General features: G+C 56.1%; 1 protein-coding gene across 1 annotated transcript in view; it reads left to right on the forward strand.

Annotated features, from left to right (window-relative positions):
• DNMT1 (DNA methyltransferase 1) overlaps nucleotides 1-23,408 on the forward strand; it is a 45,190-nt gene that overhangs the window by 20,465 nt on the left and 1,317 nt on the right. The window contains exons 20-34 of the mRNA XM_079332923.1: nucleotides 935-1,068; nucleotides 1,149-1,322; nucleotides 2,519-2,740; nucleotides 6,009-6,201; nucleotides 8,020-8,110; nucleotides 9,272-9,397; nucleotides 11,255-11,537; nucleotides 12,767-12,908; nucleotides 14,841-15,007; nucleotides 16,706-16,883; nucleotides 19,493-19,688; nucleotides 19,790-19,953; nucleotides 21,198-21,314; nucleotides 22,332-22,422; nucleotides 22,860-22,914. Of these exons, the coding sequence (XP_079189049.1) occupies nucleotides 935-1,068; nucleotides 1,149-1,322; nucleotides 2,519-2,740; nucleotides 6,009-6,201; nucleotides 8,020-8,110; nucleotides 9,272-9,397; nucleotides 11,255-11,537; nucleotides 12,767-12,908; nucleotides 14,841-15,007; nucleotides 16,706-16,883; nucleotides 19,493-19,688; nucleotides 19,790-19,953; nucleotides 21,198-21,314; nucleotides 22,332-22,422; nucleotides 22,860-22,903 (2,322 nt within the window). The 3' untranslated portion in view covers nucleotides 22,904-22,914. The remainder of the gene's footprint in view (nucleotides 1-934; nucleotides 1,069-1,148; nucleotides 1,323-2,518; nucleotides 2,741-6,008; nucleotides 6,202-8,019; nucleotides 8,111-9,271; nucleotides 9,398-11,254; nucleotides 11,538-12,766; nucleotides 12,909-14,840; nucleotides 15,008-16,705; nucleotides 16,884-19,492; nucleotides 19,689-19,789; nucleotides 19,954-21,197; nucleotides 21,315-22,331; nucleotides 22,423-22,859; nucleotides 22,915-23,408) is intronic.

Below are 23,408 nucleotides of genomic sequence, written 5' to 3' on the forward strand. Positions count from 1 at the left end.
TACTGGTCAGTGTGGTCGGTGCTGGTCAGTGTGGTTGGTGCTGGTCAGTGTGGTTGGTGCTGGTCAGTGCTGGTCAGTGTGGTTGGTGCTGGTCAGTGCTGGTCAGTGTGATCAGTGCTGGTCAGTGTGGTTGGTGCTGGTCAGTGCTGGTCAGTGTGATCAGTACTGGTCAGTGTGGTTGGTGCTGGTCAGTGCTGGTCAGTGTGGTTGGTGCTGGTCAGTGCTGGTCAGTGTGATCAGTGCTGGTCAGTGTGGTTGGTGCTGGTCAGTGCTGGTCAGTGTGGTTGGTGCTGGTCAGTGTGATCAGTACTGGTCAGTGTGGTTGGTGCTGGTCAGTGTGGTTGATGCTGGTCAGTGTGGTTGGTGCTGGTCAGTGCTGGTCAGTGTGGTTGGTGCTGGTCAGTGTGGTTGGTGCTGGTCAGTGTGGTTGGTGCTGGTCAGTGTGGTTGATGCTGGTCAGTGTGGTTGGTGCTGGTCAGTGCTGGTCAGTGTGATCAGTGCTGGTCAGTGTGGTTGGTGCTGGTCAGTGCTGGTCAGTGTGGTTGGTGCTGGTCAGTGTGATCAGTACTGGTCAGTGTGGTTGGTGCTGGTCAGTGTGGTTGATGCTGGTCAGTGTGGTTGGTGCTGGTCAGTGCTGGTCAGTGTGGTTGGTGCTGGTCAGTGTGATCAGTACTGGTCAGTGTGGTTGGTGCTGGTCAGTGCTGGTCAGTGTGGTTGGTGCTGGTCAGTGTGGTTGGTGCTGGTCAGTGTGGTTGATGCTGGTCAGTGTGGTTGGTGCTGGTCAGTGCTGGTCAGTGTGATCAGTGCTGGTCAGTGTGGTTGGTGCTGGTCAGCGCTGTCAGTGCCGGTCAGCATGTCCAGAGCCGGTCAGCGTGTCCAGAGCCGGTCAGCACAGCCAGAACCATCCCTCCCCTCCCTCTGGCCGTGTCCCCAGGGCGGGCTGGACACCGAGATCAAGATGGTGGAGGACGACGGCCGCACCTATTTCTACCAGATGTGGTACGACCAGGAGTACGCGCGCTTCGAGAGCCCGCCCGCCGCCCAGCCCTCCGACGACAACACCTACAAGTCAGTTTTCCTTGCCAAAACAACACCATTTTCCCTTCTCCCCAACACCAAAATACTCATTGTTCTGGTGATCCTGGCAGGTTCTGCCTGAGCTGCGCCCGGCTGGACGAGGTGAGGCACAAGGAGATCCCCAAGGTGGCCGAGCCGCTGGAAGAGGCCGACGGCAAAATGTTCTACGGCGTGGCCACCAAGAACGGCGTCCAGTACCGGGTGGGGGACGGGGTCTACCTGCTGCCCGACGCCTTCTCCTTCAGGTGGGTCCTCAGGGTGGCTTTTGGGCAATTTTGGGTGGTTTTGGGGCTTTTTTTGGGAATTTTTTGGGCATTTTTCAGCATTTTTTTGGTGTTTTTTGAGCTTTTTGGGGGTATTTTTAAGCTTTTTTAAAATTATTTTTTGGGTATTTTTTGGGCATTTTTCTCACATTTTTTGCCATTTTTTGAGCAATTTTTTTTCATTTTTGGGTGTTTTTTGTACCTTTTTTGGCATTTTTTACACAATTTGTTGGTATTTTTAGTCATATTTTTGGGTCTTTTTTGGCATTTTAAGGGCATTTTTTTTACATTTTTTGCACACTTTTTTGGGGTTTTTATTTGGTTTTTTTGCACATTTTTTGGGCTTTTTGGGGGCTTTTTTTGCACATTTTTTGGGCATTTTTTGTGCAATTTTGTGCATTTTCGGGGTATCGTTTGGGTAATTTTGGGGTTTATTTTTTGGGCTTCTTTTTTGTGCATTTTTAGGGTATTTATTATGTGGGTTTTTTTTTTTTTTTTGCATTTTTGGGGCATTTTTTAATATATTTTTGGACACTTTTGGGGCATTTTTTTGGGCATTTTTTGGAATTATGGAATCCCAGCCCCAATCCAAGACCCCATAATCCCAAACCTCCCCCAACTCTCAACCCAAAAACCACAACCAACACCACAAACCTCTCCAAAACACCCGAATCCCAAATCTCCACCCAACTCTTGACTCAAAATCCCAAATCAAGGTGGGATCACCCATCTCTCGACCCAAAAAATTGCAATCATGGAATCCCAACCTCAATCCAAACCCCATAATCCCAAATCTTCATCCAACTCTCAACACAAAAACCACAGACCTTTCCAAGACACCTGAATTCCAAATCTTCACCCAACTCTTGACTCAAAATTCTGAATCAAGGTGAAATCACCCAACTCTCGACCCAAAAAAATTGCAGTTATGGAATCCCAGCCCCAATCCAAGACCCATAATTCCAAACCTCCCCAAACTCTTAACCCAAAAACCACAACCAACACCACAAACCTCTCCCAAGACCTGAATCCCAAATCTCCACCCAACTCTTGATTCAAAATCCCAAATCAAGGTGGAATCACCCAACTCTCGACCCAAAAAATTACAATCATGGAATCCCAACCTCAATCCAAACCCCACAACCCAACCCTCCCCCAACTCTCCCCCACCCTGGCAGCGTGAAGCCGGCCAGCCCTGCCAAGAGGCCCAAGAAGGAGGCAGTGGATGAGGAGCTGCACCCCGAGCACTACCGAAAATACTCCGAGTACATCAAGGGCAGCAACCTGGACGCGCCGGAGCCGTTCCGCGTCGGCCGCATCAAGAGCATCTTCTGCAGCCTGCGTGGCAACGGCAAACCCAACGAGAGCGACATCCGCCTGGCCATCTACAAGTTCTACAGGTGAGCATGGGGGGTTTGGGAGGGTTGGACTTGGTGGTTTTTGGGATTTTTGGGGGTTATTTTTGGGGTTTTTGGGGTGCGCGGCAATGGTAAACCCAATGAGAGCGACATTCAACTGGGCATCAAGTTCTACAGGTGAGGCAGGGGGGTTTTGGGGGTTTTTTGGGGTTTTCAAGAGTTGGAGTTGGTGGTTGTTGGGTTTTTTGGGGTTTTTGAAGGGCTGGAGTTGGTGGTTTTTGGGATTTTTGGGGGTTATTTTTGGGGTGCGCGGCAATGGTAAACCCAATGAGAGCGACATCCGGCTGGGCATCTGCAAGTTCTACAGGTGAGCATGGGGGTGTTTTGGGGGGTTTTTGGGGTTTTCAAGAGTTGGAGTTGGTGGTTGTTGGGTTTTTTGGGGTTTTTGAAGGGTTGGAGTTGGTGGTTTTTGGGATTTTTGGGGGTTATTTTTGGGGTTTTTGGGGTGCGCGGCAATGGCAAACCCAACGAGAGCGACATTCAACTGGGCATTTACAAGTTCTACAGGTGAGCATGAGGGTGTTTTTGGGGGGTTTTGGAGGGTTGGAGTTGGTGGTTGTTGGTTTTTTGGGGTTTTTGAAGGGTTGGAATTGGTGGTTGTTGGTTTTTTGGGGTTTCTGAAGGGTTGGAGTTGGTGGTTTTTGGGATTTTTGGGGGTTATTTTTGGGGTTTTTGGGGTGCGCGGCAACGGCAAATCCAACGAGAGCGACATTCAACTGGGCATCAAGTTCTACAGGTGAGCATGGGGGGTTTTTGGGGGGTTTTAGAGGGTTGGAGTTGGTGGTTGTTGGGTTTTTTGGGGTTTTTGAAGGGCTGGAGTTGGTGGTTTTTGGGATTTTTTTGGGGTTTTTTTTGGGGGTTTTTTTGGGTTTTTGGGGTGCGCAGCAATGGTAAACCAAACAAGAGCGACATTCAACTGGGCATCAAGTTCTACAGGTGAGGCAGGGGGGTTTTGGGGGGTTTTTGGGGTTTTCAAGAGTTGGAGTTGGTGGTTGTTGGGTTTTTTGGGGTTTTTGAAGGGTTGGAGTTGGTGGTTTTTGGGATTTTTTGGGTTTTTTTGGGGGGTTTTTGGGGTGCTCGGCAATGGCAAAACCAACGAGAGCGACATCCGACTGGGCATCTGCAAGTTCTACAGGTGAGCATGGGGGTGTTTTGGGGGGTTTTGGAGGGTTGGAGTTGGTGGTTGTTGGTTTTTTGGGGTTTTTGAAGGGTTGGAGTTGGTGGTTGTTGGGTTTTTTGGGGGTTTTTGAAGGGTTGGAGTTGGTGGTTTTTGGGATTTTTTGGAGTTATTTTTGGGGTTTTTGGGGTGCGGGGCAATGGCAAACCCAACAAGAGCGACAATAAACTGGGCATCTACAAGTTCTACAGGTGAGCCAGGTGAGTTTGGGGGGTTTGGGAGTGTTGGAGTTGTTGGTTGTTGAGTTTTTGGGGGTTTGAGATGGTTGGAGTTGGTGGTTGTTGAGTTTTTGGGGGTTTGGGAGTGTTGGAGTTGTTGGCTGTTGAGTTTTTGGGGGTTTGGGAGTGTTGGAGTTGTTGGTTGAGTTTTTGGGGGTTTGAGATGGTTGGAGTTGTTGGTTGAGTTTTTGGGGGTTTGAGATGGTTGGAGTTGTTGGCTGTTGAGTTTTTGGGGGTTTGGGAGTGTTGGAGTTGTTGGCTGTTGAGTTTTTGGGGGTTTGGGAGTGTTGCAGTTGTTGGCTGTTGAGTTTTTGGGGGTTTGGGAGTGTTGGAGTTGTTGGCTGTTGAGTTTTTGGGGGTTTGGGAGTGTTGGAGTTGTTGGCTGTTGAGTTTTTGGGGGTTTGAGATGGTTGGAGTTGTTGGCTGTTGAGTTTTTGGGGGTTTGGGAGTGTTGGAGTTGTTGGTTGAGTTTTTGGGGGTTTGGGAGTGTTGGAGTTGGTGGTTGTTGAGTTTTTGGGGGTTTGGGAGTGTTGGAGTTGTTGGCTGTTGAGTTTTTGGGGGTTTGAGATGGTTGGAGTTGTTGGTTGAGTTTTTGGGGGTTTGGGAGTGTTGGAGTTGGTGGTTGTTGAGTTTTTGGGGGTTTGGGAGTGTTGGAGTTGTTGGTTGTTGAGTTTTTGGGGGTTTGGGAGTGTTGGAGTTGTTGGTTGAGTTTTTGGGGGTTTGGGAGTGTTGGAGTTGTTGGTTGAGTTTTTTGGGGGTTTGGGAGTGTTGGAGTTGTTGGTTGAGTTTTTGGGGGTTTGGGAGTGTTGGAGTTGTTGGTTGAGTTTTTGGGGGTTTGGGAGTGTTGGAGTTGTTGGTTGAGTTTTTGGGGGTTTGGGAGTGTTGGAGTTGTTGGTTGAGTTTTTTGGGGGTTTGAGATGGTTGCAGTTGGTGGTTGTTGAGTTTTTGGGGGTTTGGGAGTGTTGGAGTTGTTGGTTGAGTTTTTGGGGGTTTGGGAGTGTTGGAGTTGTTGGTTGAGTTTTTGGGGGTTTGGGAGTGTTGGAGTTGTTGGCTGTTGAGTTTTTGGGGGTTTGGGAGTGTTGGAGTTGTTGGCTGTTGAGTTTTTGGGGGGTTTGAGATGGTTGCAGTTGTTGGTTGAGTTTTTGGGGGTTTGAGATGGTTGGAGTTGTTGGTTGTTGAGTTTTTGGGGGTTTGGGAGTGTTGGAGTTGTTGGCTGTTGAGTTTTTGGGGGTTTGGGAGTGTTGGAGTTGTTGGCTGTTGAGTTTTTGGGGGTTTGGGAGTGTTGGAGTTGTTGGCTGTTGAGTTTTTGGGGGTTTGAGATGGTTGCAGTTGTTGGTTGAGTTTTTGGGGGTTTGAGATGGTTGCAGTTGTTGGTTGAGTTTTTGGGGGTTTGAGATGGTTGGAGTTGTTGGTTGTTGAGTTTTTGGGGGTTTGGGAGTGTTGGAGTTGTTGGCTGTTGAGTTTTTGGGGGTTTGGGAGTGTTGGAGTTGTTGCTGTTGAGTTTTTGGGGGTTGGGAGTGTTGGAGTTGTTGGTTGAGTTTTTGGGGGTTTGAGATGGTTGGAGTTGGTGGTTGGTTGAGTTTTTGGGGGTTTGAGATGGTTGCAGTTGTTGGTTGAGTTTTTGGGGGTTTGGGAGTGTTGGAGTTGTTGGTTGTTGAGTTTTTGGGGGTTTGGGAGTGTTGGAGTTGTTGGTTGAGTTTTTGGGGGTTTGAGATGGTTGGAGTTGTTGGTTGAGTTTTTGGGGGTTTGGGAGTGTTGGAGTTGTTGGTTGAGTTTTTGGGGGTTTGAGATGGTTGCAGTTGGTGGTTGTTGAGTTTTTGGGGGGGTACATTTTATCTTTTTGCCAATTCCCCAGACCAGAGAACACCCACAAATCCACCAAGGCCAGTTACCATGCTGACATCAACCTGCTCTACTGGAGTGATGAGGAGGCAACAGTGGAGTTCAGGGCAGTGCAGGGCAGGTGCTCGGTGCTCTATGGGGAGGATCTGCCCCAGAGCATCCAGGAGTATTCCATGGGGGGCAATGACAGATTCTACTTCCTGGAGGTGAGGATTTGGGGGGTCCTGGGGGGTTACAGGGGGTCCTGGGGGGTTACAGGGGGTCCTGGGGGGTTACAGGGGGTCCTGGAGGGGTTACAGGGGGTCCTGGGGGTCCTGGGGATCTGCCCCAGAGCATCCAGGAGTATTCCATGGGGGGCAGTGACAGATTCTACTTCCTGGAGGTGAGGATTTGGGGGGTCCTGGGGGGGTCCTGGGGGTCCTGAGGGGTTACAGGGGGTCCTGGTGGTCCTGAGGATCTGCCCCAGAGCATCCAGGAGTATTCCATGGGGGGCAATGACAGATTCTACTTCCTGGAGATGAGGATTTGGGGGGTCCTGGGGGGGTTACAGGGGGTCCTGGGGGGGTTACAGGGGGTCCTGGAGGGGTTACAGGGGGTCCTGGGGGTCCTGGGGATCTGCCCCAGAGCATCCAGGAGTATTCCATGGGGGGCAATGACAGATTCTACTTCCTGGAGGTGAGGATTTGGGGGTCCTGGGGGGTTACAGGGGGTCCTGGAGGGGTTACAGGGGGTCCTGGAAGGGTTACAGGGATTCCTGGGGGGTTACAGGGTGTCCTGGAGGGGTTACAGGGGACCCTGGGGGGGTTACAGGGGGTCCTGGGGGGGTTACAGGAGGTTACAGGGGGTCCTGGAGGGGTTACAGGGGACCCTGGGGGGTTACAGGGGGTCCTGGAGGGGTTACAGGGGACCCTGGGGGTTACAGGGGGTCCTGGGGGGGTTACAGGGGGTCCTGGAGGGGTTACAGGGGGTCCTGGGGGGGTTACAGGGATTCCTGAGGGGTTACAGGGGGTCCTGGGGGGGTTACAGGAGGTTACAGGGGGTCCTGGAAGGGTTACAGGGGGTCCTGGAGGGGGTTTACAGGGGGTCCTGGTGGTCCTGGGAGGGTTACAGGGGGTCCTGGGGGGGTTACAGGGGGTCCTGGGGGTCCTGGGGCGGGTTACAGGGGGTCCTGGGGGTCCTGGGGATCTGCCCCAGAGCATCCAGGAGTTTTCCATGGGGGTCAGTGATTGATTCCAATTCCTGGAGGTGAGGATTTGGGGGTCCTGGGGGGCTGGAGACCCCAGGGATGGACTAAAATTGGGGTTTGGGGTGGTTTTCCATAGAGGGCTTGGGATTGGGGCTGGTTCTGGATGAATTTTTTGGAGGTTTGAATGAATTTTTTAGAGGTCTGGATCAGTTTTTTGGAGGTCTGGATCAGTTTTTTGGCGGTCTGGATCAGTTTTTTGGAGGTCTGGATCAGTTTTTTGGAAGTTTGGATCAGTTTTTTGGAGGTCTGGGTCAGTTTTTTGGCGGTCTGGATCAGTTTTTTGGAGGTCTGGATCAGTTTTTTGGAGGTCTGGATCAGTTTTTTGGCGGTCTGGATCAGTTTTTTGGAAGTCTGGATCAGTTTTTTGGAGGTTTGGATCTTCTTTTTGGAGATCTGGAGACCCCAGAACCCCCATTTTGCTCCATCCCTGGTGTCTCCAGATGGGTTTTCCATGGAGGGGATGGATTTGGGGCCACTTTCAACATTTTAAGACACTAATCTTGGATATGAATCCAGAATTCAAAGGGTCTGGATGAGTTCCTGGAGATCTGGAGACCCCAGGGATGAAGGAAAATTGGAGGGGTTTTTTCCAAATCCTGGGGATTTTGGGGGTTTTTTTCAATCCCAAATCCTGGGGATTTGGGGATTTTTGTTGTTTTTTTCAATCCCAAATCCTGGTGATTTTTTTTTTGCTGTTGTTTTGTTTTCTTTTCTTTTCTTTTTCAATCCCAAATCCTGAGGATTTTTGATTTTTTATTTGTTGTTTTTTCCCCTCCAGGCTTACAATGCCAAAACCAAGAGTTTTGAGGATCCTCCCAACCACGCCCGGAGCTCTGGGAACAAAGGGAAGGGGAAGGGGAAAGGGAAAGGTGAGGCTGGAAAAGGTGGAAATGGGGCTGGAAAATGGGAAAAAAAGGAGCAGAAAAGGGACTGGGAGGTGATGGATTACCAGAGGAGGAGGAGGAGGAAGAGAATGAAGAGGAAAAACAGGGAATGAGGAGGAGGAAGAGCAAGAAATGAGCGTGAGGATGAGGATGGGATGAGGATGAGGATGAGGATGAGGATGGAATGAGGATGAGGATGAGGATGAGGATGGAATGAGGATGAGGATGAGGATGAGGATTAGGATGGGATGAGGATGAGGATGAGGATGAGGATGGAATGAGGATGAGGATGAGGATTAGGATGGGATGAGGATGAGGATGAGATGAGGATGAGGATGAGGATGGGATGAGGATGAGGATGAGGATGAGGATGAGGATGAGGATGAGGATGAGGATTAGGATGGGATGAGGATGAGGATGAGGATGGAATGAGAATGAGGATGAGGATGAGATGAGGATGAGGATGGAATGAGGATGAGGATGAAGATGAAGGAAATTCCCACCACTGCCTGTTTTCCAGTAAAAGATAAAGGAAAGGCAGCAGGAACAGAGCAGGGGATGAGAATGAGGAAGAACAGGGAATGAACATGAGGAAGAGCAGGGGATGAGGATGAGTAGGAGGATGAGAATGAGGATGGGATGAGGATGAAGATGAAGATGAGGATGAGGATGAAATGAGGATGAGGATGAGGATGAGGATGAGGATGAAGATCAGGCAGTTCCCATCCCTGGTGTTTTGCAGGCAAAGGCAGAGCCCCAGGCCTGGAGCAGGGGATGAGGATGAGGATGGAATGAGGATGAGGATGGGATGAGGATGAGGATGGGATGAGGATGAGGATGGGATGAAGATGAGGATGGGATGAGGATGAGGATTAGGATGAAGATGAGGATGAGGATGAGGAATTCCCATCCCTGCTGTTATTTCAGGCAAAGGCAGAGGCCGAGCCCCGGGCCCGGAGCAGGAGCCGGAGATGAGGATGAGGATGGGATTAGGATGAGGATGAGGATGGGATGAAGATGGGATGAGGATGAGGATGGGATGAGGATGAGGATGAGGATGGGATGAGGATGAGGATTAGGATGAGGATGAGGATGGGATGAGGATGAGGATGAGGATGAGGAATTGCCATCCCTGTGTTATTTCAGGCAAAGGCAGAGGCCGAGCCCCGGGCCCGGAGCAGGAGCCGCAGCCGGCGCCGGCGCCGCCCAAGCTGCGCACGCTGGACGTGTTCTCGGGCTGCGGGGGGCTCTCGGAGGGGTTCCACCAGGCAGGTGAGATGGGGATGGGACAGGGATGGGGGGCAGCAGATGGGCTGGGCAGGGGCTGTGCCAGGCTCTGGGCACTGCTGGTCATTCCCAGTGCCCATCCCAGTGTCCATCCCATCCCCATCCCAGTGTCCATCCCAGTGCCCAACACTGGCCATTCTCACCTGGCACTGACCATTCCCATGCCCATCCCAGTGTCCATCCCAGTGCCCAACACTGGCCATTCTCACCTGGCACTGACCATTCCCAGTGCCCATCCCAGTGCCCATTCCCAGCTGGCACTGACCATTCCCAGTGCCTATTCCCACCTATCCCAGTGCCCATTCCCAGTGCCCATCCCAGTGCCCATTCCCACATGGCACTGACCATTCCCAGTGCCCACTCCTGACCATTCCCACATGGCACTGACCATTCCCAGTGCCCATCCCAGTGCCCATCTCACCCCATTCCTGTGCCCCCCAGGTGTCTCAGAGACTCTCTGGGCCATCGAGATGTGGGAGCCGGCGGCGCAGGCGTTCCGCCTCAACAACCCCAGTGCCAAATCCCAGTGTCCATCCCAGTGCCCATCCCAGTATTCCCAGTGCCCATCCCATTATCCCAGTGCCCATCCCAGTATCCCAGTGCCCATCCCACTATCCCAGTGCCCATCTCACCCCATTCCTGTGTCCCCCAGGTGTCTCAGAGACTCTCTGGGCCATCGAGATGTGGGAGCCGGCGGCGCAGGCGTTCCGCCTCAACAACCCCAGTGCCCATCCCAGTGCCAATCCCAGTGCCAATCCCAGTGCCAATGCCCATCCCAGTGCCAATCCCAATCCCAGTGCCCATCTCACCCCATTCCTGTGCCCCCCAGGTGTCTCAGAGACTCTCTGGGCCATCGAGATGTGGGAGCCGGCGGCGCAGGCGTTCCGCCTCAACAACCCCAGTGCCAATCCCAGTGCCAATCCCAGTGCCAATCCCAGTGCCAATCCCATTCCCAGTGCCCATCCCAGTGCCAATCCCATTCCCAGTGCCCATCCCAGTGCCAATCCCATTCCCAGTGCCCATCTCACCCCATTCCTCACTCTCAGGTGTCTCAGAGACTCTCTGGGCCATCGAGATGTGGGAGCCGGCGGCGCAGGCGTTCCGCCTCAACAACCCCAGTGCCCATCCCAGTGCCCATCCCATTATCCCAGTGCCCATCCCAGTGCCCATCCCATTATCCCAGTGCCCATCCCAGTATTCCCAGTGCCCATCCCACTATCCCAGTGCCCATCTCACCCCATTCCTGTGCCCCCCAGGTGTCTCAGAGACTCTCTGGGCCATCGAGATGTGGGAGCCGGCGGCGCAGGCGTTCCACCTCAACAACCCCAGTGCCCATCCCAGTGCCAATCCCAGTGCCCATCCCAGTATTCCCAGTGCCCATCCCAGTGCCAATCCCATTCCCAGTGCCCATCCCAGTGCCCATCTCACCCCATTCCTCATTCTCAGGTGTCTCAGAGACTCTCTGGGCCATCGAGATGTGGGAGCCGGCGGCGCAGGCGTTCCACCTCAACAACCCCAGTGCCAATCCCAGTGCCAATCCCAGTGCCAACCCCAGTGCCAATCCCAGTGCCAATCCCATTCCCAGTGCCAATCCCAGTGCCAATCCCAATCCCAGTGCCCATCTCACCCCATTCCTGTGTCCCCCAGGTGTCTCAGAGACTCTCTGGGCCATCGAGATGTGGGAGCCGGCGGCGCAGGCGTTCCACCTCAACAACCCCAGTGCCAATCCCAGTGCCAATCCCAGTGCCAATCCCAGTGCCCATCCCAGTATTCCCAGTGCCCATCCCAGTGCCAATCCCAATCCCAGTGCCCATCTCACCCCATTCCTGTGCCCATTCTCAGGTGTCTCAGAGACTCTCTGGGCCATCGAGATGTGGGAGCCGGCGGCGCAGGCGTTCCGCCTCAACAACCCCGGCAGCACGGTGTTCACCGAGGATTGCAACGTGCTGCTCAAGCTGGTGATGGCAGGAGAGAAAACCAATTCCCTGGGCCAGAAGCTGCCCCAGAAGGGCGACGTGGAGATGCTCTGTGGGGGCCCCCCCTGCCAGGGCTTCAGCGGCATGAACCGCTTCAACTCCCGCACCTACTCCAAGTTCAAGAACTCCCTGGTGGTCTCCTTCCTCAGGTGGGTGGGTTTGGGGTTTTTTTTGGGAGGGTCAGACGCTGTTTGGTGTCTCCTGGTGGGTGTGGAGATGATCCAGTGTCCCCTGGTGGGTGTGGAAAAATTTTTTGGTGGGTGTGTGACCTCATCCAGTGTCTCCCTCATTGGTGAGGAGGGGAATTTTGGGGTGTGACCCTGGTGATGATTTTTGGGGTGTGACCCCATCCAGTGTCCCCTGCTGATGGTTTTTGGGGTGTAACTCCATCCAGTGTGCCCTGGTGATGATTTTTGGGATGTGACCCCATATTTTTTCCCCCCTGTTGATGATTTTTGGGGTGTGACCCCATCTGTTGCCCCCTGCTGAGGATTTTTGGGGTGTAACTCCACCCACTGTCCCCTGCTGAGAATTTTTGGGGATGTGACCCCATCTGTTGCCCCCTGCTGATGGTTTTTGGGGTGTGACCCCATCTGTTGCCCCCTGCTGATGGTTTTTGGGGTGTGACCCCATCTGTTGCCCCCTGCTGATGATTTTTGGGGTGTGACCCCACCCACTGTCTCCTGCTGATGGTTTTTGGGGTGTGACCCCATTTGTTGCCCCCTGCTGATGATTTTTGGGATGTGACCCCACCCACTGTCCCCTGCTGATGATTTTTGGGGTGTGACCCCACCCACTGTCTCCTGCTGATGATTTTTGGGGTGTGACCCCACCCACTGCCCCCTGGTGATGATTTTTGGGGTGTGACCCCATATTTTTTCCCCCCTGCTGATGATTTTTGGGGTGTGACCCCATCTGTTGCCCCCTGCTGATGATTTTTGGGATGTGACCCCCATCTAGTGTCCCCTGGTGATGATTTTTGGGATGTGACCCCACCCACTGCCCCCTGGTGATGATTTTTGGGGTGTGACCCCATATTTTTTCCCCCCTGCTGATGATTTTTGGGGTGTGACCCCACCCACTGTTGCCCCCTGCTGAGAATTTTTGGGATGTGACCCCATCTGTTGCCCCCTGCTGATGGTTTTTGGGGTGTGACCCCATATTTTTCCCCCCTGCTGATGATTTTTGGGGTGTAACTCCATCCAGTGTGCCCTGCTGATGATTTTTGGGGTGTGACCCCATATTTTTCCCCCCTGCTGATGATTTTTGGGATGTAACTCCATCCAGTGTCCCCTGGTGATGATTTTTGGGATGTGACCCCATATTTTTTCCCCCTGCTGATGATTTTTGGGGTGCCCCCACCCCTCTGCCCCCCCAGTTACTGCGATTATTACCGACCACGCTTCTTCCTGCTGGAGAACGTCCGGAATTTCGTCTCCTTCAAGAGATCCATGGTGCTGAAGCTGACCCTGCGCTGCCTGGTGCGCATGGGATACCAGTGCACCTTCGGGGTGCTGCAGGTGGGGTCCCCAGGGCTCTTTTTGGGGTGAAAAACCCCAATTCTGGCACCCTGAGAAACCTTGGTTGGGTTGTTCCTTGGGGGGACGTTCCCGAAGTTGGCGGTTGGGAATTGGTCAGTTGGGTATTGAAGGGAGGGGGTGACCTCTCGGTGGCTTTGGGGACATTCCTACCCCATGTCCTTCAGGAATTGTCCCCTCTAATGACCAAACTGACCCCTTGGGTGGCTTTGGGACATTCCCAGAGGGGACAGATCCTCCAAAGACCCAATCAACCGCTGGGGTGGCTTTGGGGACATCCCTTAGGAACTGTCCCCTCCAAAGACCCTTGGGTGGCTTTGGGGACATTGCCACCCCTGTCCCTCAGGAATTGTCCCTTCCAAGGACAGAATTGACCCCTTGGGTAGCTTTGGGAACATTCCTCAGGAATTGCTCCCTCCAGAGATCCTTGGGTGGCTTTGGGGACATTCCCAAATGGGACAGATCCTCCAAAGACCCACTTGATCCGTTGGGGTGGCTTTGGGGACATCTCTCAGGAAATGCCCCCTCCAGGGACTCTGGGGTGGCTTTGGGGACATCTCTCAGGAAATGCCCCCTCCAGGGACTCTGGGGTGGCTTTGGGGACATCTCTCAGGAAATGCCCCCTCCAGGGACTCTGGGGTGGCTTTGGGGACATCTCTCAGGAAATGCCCCCTCCAGGGACTCTGGGGTGGCTTTGGGGACATCCCTCAGGAAATGCCCCCTCCAGGGACTCTGGGGTGGCTTTGGGGACATCCCTCAGGAAATGCCCCCTCCAGGGACTCTGGGGTGGCTTTGGGGACATCCCTCAGGAAATGTCCCCTCCAAAGACTCTGAGGTGGCTTTGGGGACATCCCTCAGGAACTGCCCCCTCCCAACCCCCCTTGGGGTGGCTTTGGGGACATCCCTCATTAACTGTCCCCTCCCAACTCCCCTTGGGGTGGCTTTGGGGACATCCCTCAAGAACTGCCCCCTCCCAACCCCCCTTGGGGTGGCTCTGGGGACATTCCCACCCCATCCCTCAACAACTGCCCCCTCCAAGGACCCTTGGGGTGGCTTTGGGGACATCCCTCAGGAACTGCCCCCTCCCAACCCCCCTTGGGGTGGCTTTGGGGACATTTCTCAGGAACTGCCCCCTCCCAACTCCCCTTGGGGTGGCTTTGGGGACATCCCTCAGGAACTGTCCCCTCCAAGGATCCTTGGGGTGGCTTTGGGGACATTCCCACCCCATCCCTCAGGAACTGCCCCCTCCCTACCCCCCTTGGGGTGGCTTTGGGGACATCCCTCAAGAACTGCCCCCTCCCAACTCCCCTTGGGGTGGCTTTGGGGACATCCCTCAGGAACTGTCCCCTCCAAGGATCCTTGGGGTGGCTTTGGGGACATTCCCACCCCATCCCTCAGGAACTGCCCCCTCCCTACCCCCCTTGGGGTGGCTTTGGGGACAACCCTCAGGAACTGTCCCCTCCCAACCCCCCTTGGGGTGGCTCTGGGGACATTCCCACCCCATCCCTCAGGAACTGTCCCCTCCAAGGATCCTTGGGGTGGCTTTGGGGACATCCCTCAGGAACTGCCCCCTCCCAACCCCCCTTGGGGTGGCTTTGGGGACAACCCTCAGGAACTACCCCCTCCCAACTCCCCTTGGGGTGGCTTTGGGGACATTCCCAGAGGTGCCAGGTCTTCCAAAGGTCCAGTCAACCTCTGGGGTGGCTTTGGGGACATTTCTCAGGAACTGTCCCCTCCAAGGATCCTTGGGTGACTTTGGGGATGTTCCCAGAGATGACAGGTCTTCCAAAGATCCAATCAACCTCTGGGGTGGCTTTGGGGACATCCCTCAGGAACTGCCCCCTCCAAGGACCCTTGGGTGGCTTTGGGGACGTTCCCCCCGCGGTGTCCCCACTGTGCCCGTGCTGTCCCCAGGCCGGGCAGTACGGCGTGGCGCAGACGCGGCGCCGCGCCATCGTGCTGGCGGCGGCGCCGGGCGAGAAGCTGCCGCTGTTCCCCGAGCCCCTGCACGTGTTCGCCCCCCGCGCCTGCCAGCTCAGCGTGGTGGTGGACGACAAGAAATTCGTCAGCAACATCACACGGTGAGGGATGAGGGATCGGCACCGGGGATTGGCACCGGGGATTGGCACCGGGGATTGGCACCGGGAATGGACACTGGGGATGGGCACCGGGGATTGGCACCGGGGATGGACACCGGGAATTGGTGCTGGGGATTAGCACCGGGGATGGACACCAGGGATGGGCACCGGGGATTGGCACCAGGGATTGGCACCGGGAATCGGTGCTGGAGATCGGTGCTGGGGATCGGTGCTGGGGATTGGCACCAGGGGATGGACACCGGGGATGGGCACCGGGGATTGGCACCAGGGATTGGCACCAGGAATTGGTGCTGGAGATCGGTGCTGGGGATTGGCACTAGGAATTGGTGCTGGGGATGGGCACTGGGGATGGACACTGGGGATTGGCACCTGGGATGGACACCGGGGATTGGTGCTGGGGATCGGTGCTGGGGATTGGCACCAGGAATTGGTGCTGGGGATTGGCACCGGGAATCGGTGCTGGGGATCGGTGCTGGGGATTGACACCGGGAATTGGTGCTGGGGATTGGCACCGGGAATTGGTGCTGGGGATTGGCACTGGGGATGGGCACCGGGCATTGGCACCAGGGATTGGCGCCGGGGATGGACACTGGGGATGGACACTGGGGATGGACACTGGGGATGGACACCGGGAATTGGTGCTGGGGATCGGCACCGGGAATTGGTGCTGGGGATTGGCACCAGGAATTGGTGCTGGGGATTGGCACTGGGGATGGACACCGGGGATCGGTGCTGAGGATTGGCACCGGGAATATGCACCAGGAATTGGTGCTGGGGATCGGCACTGGTGATCGGTGCTGGGAATCGGCAGTGGGAATCGGTGCTAGGAATTGGTGCTGGGGATTGGCACCGGGGATGGGCACCGGGGATTGGCACTGGGGATTGGCACCAGGGGATTGGCCCCAGGGGATCGGTGCTGGGGATTGGCACCGGGGATTGGCACCGGGGATTGGCACCAGGTTATCGGTGCTGGGGATTGGCACCAGGGGATTGGCCCCAGGGGATGGGCACCGGGAATCGGTGCTGGGGATCGGCACTGGGGAGCACTGCCGAGCTGCGAATCCCAGTTTGGCAATCCCAGATTGGGAGTTCGGAGATGGGAATCCCAGTTTGGCAATCCCAGTTTGTCAATCCCAGTCTGTCAGTCCCAGTCTGTCAATCCCAGTTTGTCAATCCCAGTTTGTCAATCCCAGCTGTCAATCCCAGTTTGTCAATCCCAGTCTGTCAATCCCAGTCTGTCAATCCCAGTTTGGCAGTCCCAGCTGTCAATCCCAGTTTGGCAGTCCCAGTTTGGCAGTCCCAGTTTGGCAGTCCCAGTTTGTCAATCCCAGTTTGTCAATCCCAGTTTGTCAGTCCCAGCTGTCAATCCCAGTTTGTCAGTCCCAGTTTGGCAGTCCCAGTTTGTCAGTCCCAGTTTGGCAGTCCCAGTTTGGCAGTCCCAGTTGTCAATCCCAGTTTGTCAGTCCCAGTTTGTCAATCCCAGTTTGTCAATCCCAGTTTGTCAGTCCCAGTCTGTCAGTCCCAGTCTGTCAATCCCAGTTTGTCAATCCCAGTTTGTCAGTCCCAGTCTGTCAGTCCCAGTCTGTCAATCCCAGTTTGTCAATCCCAGTTTGGCAGTCCCAGTTTGTCAATCCCAGTCTGTCAATCCCAGTTTGGCAGTCCCAGTCTGTCCCTCCCCAGGACGTTCTCGGGGCCGTTCCGCACCATCACCGTGCGCGACACCATGTCCGACCTGCCCGAGATCCGCAACGGCGCCGCGGCGCTGGAGATCTCCTACAACGGCGAGCCCCAGTCCTGGTTCCAGCGCCAGATCCGCGGCTCCCAGTACCAGCCCATCCTCAGGGACCACATCTGCAAGGTGGGCACGGCGCCAGGTCCGCCAGATCCCACCGGATCCCACCGGATCCACCAAATCCCACCGGATCCCACCGGATCCCACCGGATCCCACCGGATCCCACCAAGTCCACCCCCCCCCCCCCCCCCCCCCCCCGATCTAACAGATCCCGCTGGATCCACCAAATCCCACCAGATCCCACCCAATCCCACTGGATCCACCCAATCCCACCAGATCCCCCAAATCCCACCAGATCCCACCAAGTCCCACCAGATCCAGCAGATCCCACCAAATCCCACCAGATCCCACCAAGTCCCCCAGATCCCCCCAGATCCACCAGATCCCACTGGATCCACCAGATCCCACCAAATCCCACCAGATCCCACCAAATCCCAGCAGATCCTACCAGATCCCACCAAGTCCCACCAGATCCCCCCAGATCTACCAGATCCCCCAGATCCACCAAATCCCAGCAGATCCCAGCAGATCCACCAAATCCCACCAGATCCTACCAAATCCCACCGGATCCGCCGGGGTCAGGGCGAGGGAGCGGCCCCAGAGTGGCCAAAATGGGGATGGGAGAGGGTTGGGAATGTTGGCTGGGGAATGGAGATTTTGGGAATGAAGGTTTGGGAATGGAGGTTGGGGAATGGAGGAGGTTTGGGAATGGAGATTTTGGGAATGGAGATTTTGGGAATGGAGATTTTGGGAATGGAGGTTGGGGAATGGAGGAGGTTTGGGAATGGAGATTTTAGGAATGGGGGAGTTTTGTGAATGGAGATTTTGGGAATGGAGATTTTGGGAATGGAGGTTTGGGAATGGAGGAGGTTGGGGAATGGAGGTTTTGGGAATGAAAGTTTGGGAATGGAGATTCTGGGAATGGAGGTTGGGAATGGAGGAGGTTTGGGAATGTTGGTTTGGGAATGGAGATTTTGGGAATGGGGGTTTGGGAATGGAGGTTGGGGAATGTTGGAGGTTGGGGAATGGAGGAGGTTGGGAATGGTGGTTTGGGAATGGAGGGTTTGGGAATGGAGGTTTTGGGAATGGAGGGTTTGGGAATGGAGGGTTTGGGAATGGAGGTTTGGGAATGGAGGTTTTGGGAATGGAGATTTTGGGAATGGAGGTTTTGGGAATGGAGATTTGGGAATGGAGGTTTGGGAATGGAGGGTTTGGGAATGGAGGTTGGGGAATGGAGATTTGGGAATGGAGGTTGGGGAATGGAGATTTTAGGAATGGAGGAGGTTGGGGAATGTTGGAGGTTTTGGGAATGGAGGAGGTTTGGGAATGGAGGTTTTGGGAATGTTGGAGGTTTGGGAATGGAGATTTTGGGAATGGAGGTTTTGGGAATGGAGATTTTGGGAATGGGGGTTTGGGAATGGAGGTTTGGGAATGGTGAAGGTTGGACACCAACTGTTGGACACCCAATTGCCCCCAATGGTTCCCAAAATCCCCCGACTGTCCCAAACATTCCTCAATAATCCCCAACACCCCCCAATGATCCCCAACACCCCCAAACTGTCCCCAATGATCCCAAACATCCCCCAATTGTCCCAAATGATCCCAAACACCCCCCAATGATCCCCAACACCCCCAAACTGTCCCCAATGATCCCAAACATCCCCCAATTGTCCCCAACACCCCCAAATTGTCCCCAATTGTCCCCCACACCCCCAAACTGTCCCGAATGATCCCAACACCCCCAATGATCCCCAACACCCCCAAACTGTCCCCAATGATCCCAAACATCCCCCAATTGTCACCAACACCCCCAAACTGTCCCCAATGATCCCAAACACCCCCCAATTGTCCCAATCACCCCCAAACTGTCCCCAATGATCCCAAACATCCCCCAATTGTCCCCAACACCCCCAAACTGTCCCCAATGATCCCAACACCCCCCAATGATCCCCAACACCCCCAAACTGTCCCCAATGATCCCCAACGCCCCCCAATTGTCCCAATCACCCCCAAACTGTCCCAAATGATCCCAACATCCCCAAACTGTCCCCAATGATCCCAACATCCCCCAATTGTCCCCAACACCCCCCAAACTGTCCCAAATGATCCCAAACATCCCCCAATGATCCCCAACACCCCCAAACTGTCCCCAATGATCCCCAACACCCCCAATTGTCCCCAACACCCCCAAACTGTCCCCAACACCCCCAAACTGTCCCCAATGATCCCCAACATCCCCCAATGATCCCCAACACCCCCAAACTGTCCCCAATGATCCCAAACATCCCCCAATTGTCCCCAACACCCCCCAAACTGTCCCAAATGATCCCCAACACACCCCAATTGTCCCCAACACCCCCAAACTGTCCCCAATGATCCCCAACACCCCCAATTGTCCCCAACACCCCCCAAACTGTCCCAAATGATCCCCAACACCCCCCAATTGTCCCAATCACCCCCAAACTGTCCCCAATTGTCCCCCACACCCTGCAACTGTCCCCAATGATCCCAAACATCCCCCAATTGTCCCCAACACCCCCAAGCTGTCCCCAACACCCCCCAATGATCTCCAACACCCCCCAACCTCCCCCCACCCACCCCCAACTGTCCCCAACCCCCCCCACCCCTCCCCGCCCCGCCGCTCCCCGCGGTGACGCCGGGCCGGGCTCGGCAGGACATGAGCGCGCTGGTGGCGGCGCGGATGCGGCACATCCCGCTGGCGCCGGGCTCCGACTGGCGGGACCTGCCCAACATCGAGGTGCGGCTGTCGGACGGCACCAGCACGAGGAAGCTGCGCTACACCCACCACGAGCGCAAGAACGGCCGCAGCAGCTCCGGCGCCCTGCGCGGCGTCTGCTCCTGCGCTGAAGGTGGGCGGCGGGAACGCCGGAACTCGCCGGCGCCGGGAGGGTTTGATGGGTTTTTAGTAAAGTTTGGGGGGGTTTGTTGGTGTTTTGTTGGTGTTTCTCAGGGAAGCCGTGCGACCCGGCGGACAGGCAGTTCAACACGTTGATCCCCTGGTGCCTCCCGCACACCGGGAACCGGCACAACCACTGGGCCGGGCTGTACGGGCGGCTGGAGTGGGATGGGTTCTTCAGCACCACCGTCACCAACCCCGAGCCCATGGGCAAGCAGGTGGGGTGGGGCAGGTGGGGGTGTGGCCAGTGGGTGGGGCTTGGGGGTGTGGTCAGTGGTCATTGTTGTCCCAGCCATTGGTGGTGGTCATTGGTCATCATTGTCCCAGCCATTGGTGGTGGTCAGTGGTCATTGTTGTCCCAACCATTGGTGGTGGTCATCATTGTCCCAGCCATTGGTGGTGGTCACTGGTCATCGTTGTCCAAACCCTTGATGGTGGCCAGTGGTCATCATTGTCCCAACCATTGGTGGTGGTCAGTGGTCATTGTCCCAACCATTGGTGGTGGTCAGTGGTCATCATTGTCCCAACCATTGGTGGTGGTCAGTGGTCATCATTGTCCCAGCCATTGGTGGTGGTCAGTGGTCATCATTGTCCCAGCCATTGGTGGTGGTCAGTGGTCATTGTCCCAGCCATTGGTGGTGGTCAGTGGTCATCATTGTCCCAACCATTGGTGGTGGTCAGTGGTCATTGTCCCAGCCATTGGTGGTGGTCAGTGGTCATCATTGTCCCAACCATTGGTGGTGGTCAGTGGTCATTGTCCCAGCCATTGGTGGTGGTCAGTGGTCATCATTGTCCCAAACCATTGGGTGGAGTTGGTGGTGACCAATGGCCACCATTTCCCAATGGCCATAGTGTCTCCTGTGGTCACCAATGGTTGGATTTGATGGTCCCCAATGGTCACCAATGCCCCAAGGGTTGGGTTGGGTCTGGTGGTCATTAATGACTCAAGGGTTGGGTTTGGTGCTCACCAATGCCCCAGGGTTGGGTTTGGTGCTCACCCATGCCCCAGGGTTGGGTTTGGTGCTCACCCATACCCCAGGGTTGGGTTTGGTGCTCACCAATGCCCCAGGGTTGGGTTTGGTGCTCACCCATGCCCCAGGGTTGGGTTTGGTGCTCACCAATGCCCCACGGTTGGGTTTGGTGCTCACCCATGCCCCAGGGTTGGGTTTGGTGCTCACCAATGCCCCAAGGTTGGGTTTGGTGCTCACCCATGCCCCAGGGTTGGGTTTGGTGCTCACCAATGCCCCAGGGTTGGGTTTGGTGCTCACCAATGCCCCAGGGTTGGGTTTGGTGGTCAGTCATGCCCCAGGGTTGGGTTTGGTGCTCACCAATGCCCCAGGGTTGGGTTTGGTGCTCAGCTATGCCCCAGGGTTGGGTTTGGTGCTCAGCCATGCCCCAGGGTTGGGTTTGGTGCTCAGCCATGCCCCAGGGTTGGGTTTGGTGCTCACCGTGGCCGTTGCAGGGCCGGGTGCTGCACCCCGAGCAGCACCGCGTGGTCAGCGTGCGGGAGTGCGCGCGCTCCCAGGGCTTCCCCGACACCTACCGGCTCTTCGGCAACATCCTGGACAAGCACCGCCAGGTGCGGGCACTGTCCCCCTGTCCTGTGTCCTTCTGTCCTTCTGTCCCCTGTGTCCCTCTGTCCCCACTGTCCCCTCTGTCCCCTCTGTCCCCTCTGTCCCTCTGTCCCCTGTCCTTCTGTCCCCTGTGTCCCCTCTGTCCCCTCTGTCCCTGTCCCTCTGTCCCTGTGCCATCCCCTGGCACCCACTGTCCCTCTGTCCTTGTGTCCCTCTGTCCCCTGTCCCTCTGTCCCCTGGCACCCACTGTCCCTCTGTCCCTGTCCCTCTGTCCCCTGTCCCTCTGTCCCTGTCCCTCTGTCCCCTGGCACCCACTGTCCCTCTGTCCTTGTGTCCCTCTGTCCCCTGTCCCTCTGTCCCCTGTCCCTCTGTCCCCATTGTCCCTCTGTCCCCGTCCCTCTGTCCCCTGGCACCCACTGTCCCTCTGTCCCCACTGTCCCTCTGTCCCTGTCCCTCTGTCCCCTGTCCCTCTGTCCCCTGTCCCTCTGTCCTTGTGTCCCTCTGTCCTTGTGTCCCTCTGTCCCCTGGCACCCACTGTCCCTCTGTCCCCACTGTCCCTCTGTCCCTGTCCCTCTGTCCCCTGTCCCTCTGTCCCCTGTCCCTCTGTCCTTGTGTCCCTCTGTCCCCTGTCCCTCTGTCCCCTGGCACCCACTGTCCCTCTGTCCTTGTGTCCCTCTGTCCCTGTCCCTCTGTCCCCTGGCACCCACTGTCCCTCTGTCCCTGTCCCTCTGTCCTTGTGTCCCTCTGTCCCTGTCCCTCTGTCCCCTGGCACCCACTGTCCCTCTGTCCCTGTCCCTCTGTCCCCTGGCACCCACTGTCCCTCTGTCCCTGTCCCTCTGTCCCCTGTCCCTCTGTCCCTGTCCCTCTGTCCCCTGGCACCCACTGTCCCTCTGTCCCTGTCCCTCTGTCCCCATTGTCCCTCTGTCCCTGTCCCTCTGTCCCCTGTCCCTCTGTCCCCATTGTCCCTCTGTCCCTGTCCCTCTGTCCCCTGGCACCCATTGTCCCTCTGTCCCTGTCCCCAGGTGGGGAATGCTGTGCCCCCTCCCCTGGCCAAGGCCATTGGGCTGGAGATCAAGGCCTGTGCAGTGGCCAAACTGCGCCAGGACTCGGCCGGTGAGTGACCCCTGAGTGACCCCTCAGTGACCCCTCAGTGACCCCTCAGTGACCCCTCAGTGACCCCTCAGTGACCCCTGAGTGACCCTCAGTGACCCTCAGTGACCCCTCAGTGACCCTCAGTGACCCCTCAGTGACCCCCAGTGACCCCTCAGTGACCCCTGATTGACCCTTAGTGACCCTCAGTGACCCCAGAGTGACCCCCAGTGACCCCTCAGTGACCTTGAATGACCCCTCAGTGACCCCTGAGTGACCCCTCAGTGACCCTGAGTGACCCTGATTGACCCTCAGTGACCCCTCAGTGACCTTGAGTGACCCCTCAGTGACCCTCAGTGACCCTCAGTGACCCCTTAGTGACCCTCAGTGACCCCTTAGTGACCCTCAGTGACCCCTCAGTGACCCCTCAGTGACCCCCAGTGACCCCTCTGTCCCCCCAGGGCCACGTGTGACGTCACAGGAGCCGATGGAAGCGACGGCCTGAGCTGAGCCTGAGCTGAGCCTGGGCTGAGCTTGAGCTGAGCCTGAGCTGAGCCTGGGCTGAGCCTGAGCTGAGCCTGAGCTGAGCCTGAGCTGAGCTTGAGCTGAGCCTGGGCTGAGCCTGAGCTGAGCTTGAGCTGAGCCTGAGCTGAGCCTGAGCTGAGCCTGAGCTGAGCCTGAGCTGAGCTTGAGCTGAGCCTGAGCTGAGCCTGGGCTGAGCCTGAGCTGAGCCTGAGCTGAGCTTGAGCTGAGCCTGGGCTGAGCTTGAGCTGAGCCTGAGCTGAGCCTGAGCTGAGCCTGGGCTGAGCCTGAGCTGAGCCTGAGCTGAGCCTGAGCTGAGCCTGGGCTGAGCTTGAGCTGAGCCTGAGCTGAGCCTGGGCTGAGCCTGGGCTGAGCCTGGGCTGAGCCTGGGCTGAGCTTGAGCTGAGCCTGAGCTGAGCTTGAGCTGAGCCTGAGCTGAGCCTGGGCTGAGCCTGAGCTGAGCTTGAGCTGAGCCTGAGCTGAGCCTG

The sequence above is a fragment of the Erithacus rubecula genome, assembly GCF_903797595.1.
Source record: "Erithacus rubecula genome assembly, contig: scaffold_624_arrow_ctg1, whole genome shotgun sequence".
NCBI lineage: Eukaryota > Metazoa > Chordata > Aves > Passeriformes > Muscicapidae > Erithacus > Erithacus rubecula.